This window comes from Helobdella robusta (genome assembly GCF_000326865.2).
Source record: "Helobdella robusta unplaced genomic scaffold HELROscaffold_3, whole genome shotgun sequence".
NCBI lineage: Eukaryota > Metazoa > Annelida > Clitellata > Rhynchobdellida > Glossiphoniidae > Helobdella > Helobdella robusta.
The window spans coordinates 2,623,584-2,632,477 of record NW_008704501.1 but is presented as its reverse complement, the minus strand read 5'-3'; the positions used below and the strand labels follow the sequence as shown (position 1 = coordinate 2,632,477).

General features: G+C 33.1%; 1 protein-coding gene across 1 annotated transcript in view; it reads left to right on the top strand.

The window, feature by feature from the left end:
- The first annotated feature begins 122 nt into the window (after positions 1-122).
- The window catches only part of HELRODRAFT_184963 (hypothetical protein), a 15,341-nt gene continuing 6,569 nt past the window's right edge, over positions 123-8,894 (top strand). The window contains exons 1-3 of the mRNA XM_009021169.1: positions 123-378; positions 2,547-2,766; positions 3,274-3,483. Of these exons, the coding sequence (XP_009019417.1) occupies positions 190-378; positions 2,547-2,766; positions 3,274-3,483 (619 nt within the window). The 5' untranslated portion in view covers positions 123-189. The remainder of the gene's footprint in view (positions 379-2,546; positions 2,767-3,273; positions 3,484-8,894) is intronic.

Genomic DNA, 8,894 nt, shown 5'->3' with positions numbered 1-8,894 from the left:
CGCGCCTCAGCCAGTGCACTAAAGCATGAAGCAGCGCTATAACATTTGTTGACAAATTTTCATTTCGTGGAATATTTCTTGGTGCCGAACACCTTGAAGGTAGACTCTTGAAATGGGTTTCCCGAGTTCTTTAAACGGGTCGCAGAGCCATAAATTTTGAAATTTGCAGAAAATGCTGTACAAATAAAAATGAAGTCGTTCTTATTTAAAACAGCTATTGTAGTTAATAAAATATTTTTAATTATTTTTTCTTTGCTTGAACCAATTCTGAAATTGATTTATGATACTGCAAGAAATAAAAAACCATTACCTCCTATAAAAGATGTAGTTTTAACAAAGAGTGCACAACAGCTTTCTTTGTTAATTAGGTCTAGGAAAGTAAGTAAAGTGTGTGGTGCCACAAAATTTTTTTATAGCATCATTAATTTTAATTAAAATTAAATCATTTGCATCTTAAATATTTACTTTACTATGTTATTATAAATTATATTTTATATTATTATAACAAATATAAATACTAAATTGAATATTCATTTGTGTTAATTAATAAATTTTTAATCATTAGCAGTGTAATAAATGTACTTTGTACTATAAAATAAACCATAATATATTTTTTGCTTATACTAACAAACTACATACTACAACATAAGAGAAACCACATCAATGTATTTCATTGGTTATATTATATTTTGGTTATATTGTTAGTTTCATAGATAGATGTAAAATGAAACTTGAAAATAATTGCAAGAATATCACTGTTTTGACTAGTCACATAGAGATTAAAATTAATATTTAATGTTAATCCTAATATAAATAACCATGAACTTTCAGGGTTGGTGATATGTGTAATTAATTGTATATTATATTTGTATTGTGCATGTGCATCTAGTCTTACAAATACTAAGACTTTCGTCAGCACAATGATTGGAAAAACAGATGTATTTGACATCGGCGTTGGAGTTCACCAAGGCTCGATTCTCAGTCCACTGTTATTTATAATTGTGATGGAAGAATTCACAAAACCGATAAGCTCTGGTGACATTTGGAATCTAATATATGCTGATGATATCGTTTTAACAGCCACGTCTGAGCAGAATGCAGCACAGATGTTTGAAGATTGGAACACCAGACTCGCCGATCATCGATTCAAAGTCAACATCAGCAAAGCCAAAGCAATGAAAACTGGGGAACCCATCCAATCCACAGCTACTGGACGATGGCCCTGTTCAGTTTGTAAAGCTGGTGTAGGTAACAATTCAATCAAGTGTCAGCAGTGTAACCAGTGGTGTCACAAACGTCGTTCAAAAATAATTGGTACTTTATTTAAAGTGTCCAATTTTGTTTGTCCTGCTTGCATCAATCCACGATAACAAATTCAAAATAGCAATGTTTCTGAAGGCATTAAAATAGAGAAAATCACGTCGTTTCAATATTTAGGGGATATTCTAGATTGTACTGGAACAGCTGAAGCTGCGGTTCGAGCACGCATACGTGCAGCCTGGAATAAATGACATCTCCTTGCCTCTATATTGATACGGCGTGACATCCCACTGCCACTACGATCAAGACTTTATAAATTTGTGATACGTCCGGTGTTGTTATATGGTGCAGAAACATGGCCAATGACAACCAAACTGGAACAACAACTTCAACGAATCGACATGAAAATGCTCTGATGGATGCAACGAATTAGTCTGAAGGACCACATCAAATCTACCGAAATCTTGCGTCGTGCTGGTTTAGATGATATAAAGGACGAATGCCGGCAACACCGTCTGCGGTGGTTTGGCCATGTCAAACGAAGTAGAAACAGTTTCATAACTTCTCCTACAGATGTTGAAGTATCTGGCATACGTCCAAAGGCCGTCCAAAGAAGTCCTGGTTGCAAACAATCGAGCAAGACATGAAAGCTTTAAATTTAAATGAAATGGATACAACTGATCGTCTAATTTGGCGCAAAAAGTTGATGGCAAAGTCTCTGGACGCTATACGAAGATCGATTGATTGATTGCATGTGCGTCTATATTTAATGTGAACTGAATGTATGCTCACAATATATTTAACTCTATATAAATAGACGCAGAAAATAGATGCATACATTTATATATGCTTCTTAAACCATATTAACAAATAACCCTACTAATGCTTGTTTTTACTATCCATTGTTCATCTAATCAATTTATTTCACTATTTTTAAAAAGATTTGACTTTATATGCTCCATTCCTAATTTTTAGGGAATATCAATTATCATGTGAATAATTTTTTTCTTTAGTAAGTACACAGTTTTAGTTTTTGTTGGTTGTCACTGAATGACACTGTCATAAAATGTCTCAACTGATTTTGGTATGCAACCTAAATGTTTTTATGGTGTTTACAGTAACTGTATAAATAGGAAACTTTCAAGCCCAAAGTCAACTCCACACACATTTATTCATTTCATTTTCCTACATGATTATTTTTTTATATTGATCGTTGTGATTATTTTTCACTCACGCTCATTTATAACTTTTTAAAATATTCGTGTTAATTTAATTTGCTGTAAAAGGTAACATGCAAGCAAGTTGTTGAAGCATTCATCAAGCGAATAGAGGAGGTGAATGATGAAATAAATGCAGTTGTCTACAAGAGATATAAAGAAGCTTTAATTGAAGCTGATAATGTTGATCAAATTCTCTCAAATGATACCAATCCCGAAGTATACAATGAAATTAACTGTCCATTTCTTGGTGTTCCAATTACCATCAAGGAGGCAATTGCCGTCAAAGGTTATAAATGGGCATACGTTTTTATTTATCACCTCCAACGCTATGCATAGGGCGCTGGGAAAATGAAGTATTATTATTATTTGGTGGTGAAAAGAATTCTAATAATTTAATGACGACATTACCGTTATAGATATAACATATGATTTTCAAACGTTTGTGATAACAATAATAACTACTATCAAAAATTATATGTACTCATGATTGCATCAGGTTATATAGTTGCATTATATTTGAAACAAATAAACACACACACACATATGTATTTATTCATTTTTATTTATATTAATATCAAAAATTTCTTATTTACCAAAAGGCTTAGTCTAGCAATCGCACTTTCATTGAATAAATAATTTAAAATTTAACATTGTTTTTTTTAAAAACATCAAGCTTGTGTTTTTCAAAACAAAAAAATTTACAGACTTTACAATTAACAGTGTATACGATTTTTTAACATTCCCTACACAAATATATTAAAATTTGTAATTGTTGGATATTGGGCACTTGAAGGTTGCCCACAAACTTCAGGTCTGTTGTCAAGGAAGAATGTAACAGCAGAGATAGATGCTGATACTGTTGCTTTGCTGAAAAAGGCGGGAGCTATAATCGTAGCCACCACGAACATAAGTGAAGTTTGTATGTGGTATGAATCAAGTAATTTGCACTATGGAAGAACAAAAAATGCCTACCACAGAGGAAGAATTGTCGGTGGAAGTTCAGGTTGGTCAGTGCTGTGTAACTTGATCTCAAGAGCTCGAATTATTTTTAAGTTGTAACGCTTTACTGTTCGACCACTTTTGATGTTTAAAATTAACAGACTATTACGTTTCTTTCTAAATGGGTTTTTCCAACAATTTAGTGCTAGTTACTTATTTTAAACGGCTTGTTCAGGGCTTAATTTTTACCATTATTCTGATTTTGTTGACACAATCAAAAATTTGTAAATGTATTTCATTAAACAGACCAAACTAAAGTCTAACCAAAATCTATAAAATATCAACTAGTGGGTTTAAAACGTGATTTTTTCACAGTAATACTGCAGTAATATTACTTATTACTGTAATATATATAGTACACAGTAATATATATATATATATATATATATATATATATATATATATATATATTGATGAAAATCACAGCATGTCCGGCCTTAGTTAACTTCCAATTTAACTTTTCGATTTTTCTAACAGTTGATCGTAAATCATTTTCAAGTTTCTCTAGTTTAAAACCAAAATTTTTGTTCATTTTATGCATGATAGAACAGAAAAGCTTTTTTCAGTTTTTCTATACCATCTACCATTTACGATCAACCGTTAGAAAAATCGAAAAGTTAAATTGGAAGTTAACTAACGCCGAGCATGCTGTGATTTTCATCAATAATTGCATTTCTGACAGTCTTAATCCAATATATATATATATTAATATATATATATATATATATATATATATATATATAACATTTAAAAAAGAACTAAAAACATATTTGTTCACTGTTAAACTTTGATAATTTTAGTTAAGTTTTTTTTTCTTATTAATAGTATTGTAAACTTTTATGTTTATATAATTACAATAGTGCCTTTGAGAACATTTAATTGGCGCTATATAAGTTTCCTTGATATATATCTATCCTTTAAGTAAAGCTTTTAACTCTACTCCTCGTCTAGTTGCTCGTGCCCCTTTCTTTTCTCATATATCTCCATATCTTGTTCTCTTGCACTGGCTACCTATAAAATATAGAATAATTTTTAAAATTTGCACGTTCATGTATAAGTCTTAATCTAAATTATTTCCTAAGTATTTATCAGATATATTAATTGAACCTAAACGTCCCGGTTTACGATCGTCTTCTCGCTGTTTCTTAACTCGTGTTAAACACTCTTTTGCCAAATCTGCTTTTGCTTTTTCTGGTCCTTTTCTCTGGAACTCTCTACCTACTTCTCTGACTACTTCTCCATCACTTGCGAAGTTCAGAGTGGATCTCAAGACCCATCTTTTTTCATTTCAAAATTCATTGAGGAGCGCTGTTGAACATCGCGGAAATAGCGCTTTATAAGCTAATTGATTGATTGATTGATTTATATATATATATATATATATATATATATATATATATATGTATATTATATATATATATATTAGGATTTAGACCATATTCGATACAGTTTTTAAGAAAATCAACCGCGTTAATACAATTATTATATTTATACATTAATTTTTCAAGTTTTCTAATTAAAATTTCATCATAGATATTTAATTTATTAAGTAAAAAATTAAAATTATTATTGTCCATGTTTATTAAAATAAATAATTGCAGAAAGCTTTTTCGATATAAAATATATCATCGTCAGTGCAAAATATTTTAAATAATAACGAAAATTACCGTTTATAAACAAATGACGTCATACCGTTTAACTTAATTTTAAGCGCGAAACATTTTAGAAAATACTATTATTAATTATTAATTATATACTATATATTTAACATATTGATAAAATTAATTTAAAATTATTTACATAGATATATATTAGAATTAAACAAAATAAATTAAAATTTTAAAATTGCTGAAAAAACGACCATAAAGTAAATCAACAATAAAAAACAAAAATCAGCCATATCATCATACTACAATATTATCATCATACTACCATATATATTATATATATATATATATATATAATTTATTTTTGTATATAATATTTTGTAAAGGCTTGAAAGTTTTACGGTCGAGCTTTTCAATATTTCCAACAGTAATTTATAATTATTATCAAATTTAATAAAATTAATAAGAAAATCTTTGGTGGTCATCGTGGTATATAGGTCCTATTTCGATTTTACTCATCATCACAATTCTCTGCGCAGGACAAAGTAAAATAAAAACACTTTGCACACACAGAGAATTGCAAAATTTTGGAATATATAAGCGCTAATGATTAGTAAAATCAAAATAGGACCATGAGCACCAACGATTTTTTATTAGTTTTAATAAATTAGATAATAATTATAAAATTACTGTTAGAAAGATTGAAAAGCTCAACAGTAAACTTTCAAAAGCTTAAAATTCGGTTGATTTTATCAAATATTGCACACACACAGGCGCACAGACACACACACACACATATATATATATTCTGAAGAGTTTCAAAATATCAGAATTTCTAGCGTGCAACTTTGTCAATGGCTGATCGTCGAGATTGAGATTTTTTTTTGAAGAGAGATTGGTTTCTGAAGAGTTCGAAAGATAGTTATTGAAAAGTTGGAGATGTTGCTGAGAAGAAAATTGTTTCTGAAAATTTCTGAGTTTGCCATAGTCTCTAAAGTATTTGGAATATCAACGTGTCGATATTCAGCCTCTGCGTCCATTTAAAGAGTTTGACAAATTTAAAGCGTTGAACTGTAAAGCGTGGCGTGATTTTTTTAGTGTACTACGATTAGTAAACACGTTTTAAAGAAGGATTGTCAAAAATTGTATACTTCCTACAAACTTAACAGCATTATGGCGTGATTTTTCGTTTCAAACCAATCAGCGTTAAAAAGAGGTCTTAAAATATGTATTCATAATTTTTTATTATTTAATTAATGACTTGGCATATACGACGTCCTGGGTATGACATAAAACTGTATCCGCGCTGCCTTGCGTGCTTTTGAGCGAAAGGCTAGGCCCACCGCTTATAACTGGTGGTTGTCGTCAGGATGGGTGTCCGGATGTAAAAACTTTTCCCCAAATTATTCCTATGCCATCACAAAGAAAAACAACGGCCCCTAGTCCCCAGCAGGCCTTAAGTGGTCAAGGGGTGCCAAGAATCCCTGGGAAGTATGCAATAGCGGAGGGATGTTGCAGAAAAATTCAGAATGGCCCCTCTATGGTACTTAGACTTGGAACGCTCAATGTTGGATCACTGACTGGCCGCAGCATGGAAATCACAGAAATGCTCGAGCGTAGAAGGATTGACATCTGCTGCCTTCAGGAAATCCTATGGAAATCGAATGGTGTCTGTCATGTCAACTCAGACAAAAAAAAATATAAACTATTCTGGAATGGTCAAAAGACGGCCAAAAATGGTGTTGGAATTTTTGTCAGAGAACCGCTAGCCCAAGAAGTACTGGATATTAAAAGGATTAATTCACGTCTCATGTGGATCAAGCTTCGCATAGAAAAGCAAACAATGATTATTTTTTCTGCATACGCACCACAGACAGGCGAATCAGAAGAAATGAAAAATGACTTCTGGACTGCATTCTCTGACACCATCTCAACAATACCAAAATCTGAAAAAATCCTGATTGGAGGCGATTTCAATGGCCACGTTGGAGAGAAAACAGATGATTTTGACAACGTACATGGCGGTTTTGGCTATGGAAAACGGAATGAAGATGGCAACCGCATCCTTGAGTTTGCTGAAAGTCACGGGTTTTGTTTACTGAACACATATTTTAGAAAGAGGTTGGAACATCTCATAACATACAAAAGTGGGCCATCAGCCACGCAAATTGATTTCTTTGCTGTCAAGCAACCACACCGAAGGCTGTTTAAAAACGTCAAAGTTATACCAGGCGAATCATGTGTTGCCCAACATAGACTCCTTGTGGCAGACCTGGTTGTCTAACTGTCAAAACATAAGTCTAAACAAATGCCTCGGAGAATCAAAACGTGGAAGCTGAAAAGCAATATTCATCGAGAAAAATTTCAACAGATTGTCGCCACACAGTTAGACCACCAATCGCAAGCCAGTACAGATTGGAGTACATACAAAACCGTTTTAATGAACGCTGCAACTACAGTTTGTGGGGAAAACTGGTACAAAACGTCAGCATGAACGTGACACTTGGTGGTGGAATGACAGTGTACAAAATGCAATAGCTGAAAAGAAAGTTGCATACAAGCAATGGCAAAAATCAAAGTCTGTAGATGACCATAACATTTTCCGTGAGAAGAACAACTATGCAAAACGTCAAGTTGCACTGGCTCGATGATTCTTGAACAAGATGAGATCAAGCTACAGTGGAGAGAATACTTCAATCGTCTGTTAAACGAAACAAATCCCATCAATGTTAACTTTGACGCTCCACCCATCGAAGATCCGATTCCAGACATCACTTTAGAGGAGCTTACAGAAGCTCTGAAAGCTATGAAGGATGAAAAGGCAGCAGGGCCCTCGGGACTCACAAATGACATTATCAAAGCATCTGGTACTGCAGGTATCCAAACGTTACTACAACTTTGCCGTGAAATCTGGAGAAATTGCTCAATGCCGACTGAATGGAACTATAGCATGACAGTCCCGCTATACAAAGGCAAAGGTGATCCATTGAACTGTTAGAACACTCCCTGAAAATTGTCGAAAAAATCATTGAGAGAAGATTAACGTCGTGCATCACAATCGGAAATTATCAATTTGGTTTTCTAGCGGGGAAATCAACAATTGATGCAATTCACATCCTTCGGCAACTGCAAGAGAAGTACCTCGCAAAGCATCAACAACTATCACACATTTTTGTAGACCTTGAAAAAGCATTTGATCGAGTTCCCCGTGAAGCAATCAGATGGAGTCTACGTCGACAATTCATTCCAGAATATCTTGTTCGACTTGTGATGGAAATGTATACGAATACTAAGACTTTTGTCAGCATAACGGTTGGAAACACAGATGCATTTGACATCGGCGTTGTAGTTCACCAAGGCTCGATTCTCAGTCCACTGTTATTTATAACTAGGGATGCACCGGATTCAGGTTTTTCAAATCCGGCGGGGGCCGGACTTGGCCGGATTTGAAATTTAAAAACCGGCCGGGGCCGGATTTTAGTTACCATTTTACATACGTTAGAAAAAATACTCACATTTACGGTTATCTACATGTTGAACATCAAAAAATAACACCAAGCAAATAGTTATTTAATTCAAATATATGAATAAGTTGTGTGATACGCCAAATTCTGTACACAAAGATCAGCTTATAATTTATGCATATTTGCATAACCTAAGTTAAAGCACAAAGAAAATTGTCCAGCTCACCGCACAATTAGTGATGTTGTAATTATGTGTCATGTATACCTAGCCTAACCTTTAACATACCATGTTCTTAAATTATGTGGTTATGTATCTCTCTCTCTCTCTCTCTCTCTCTCTCTCT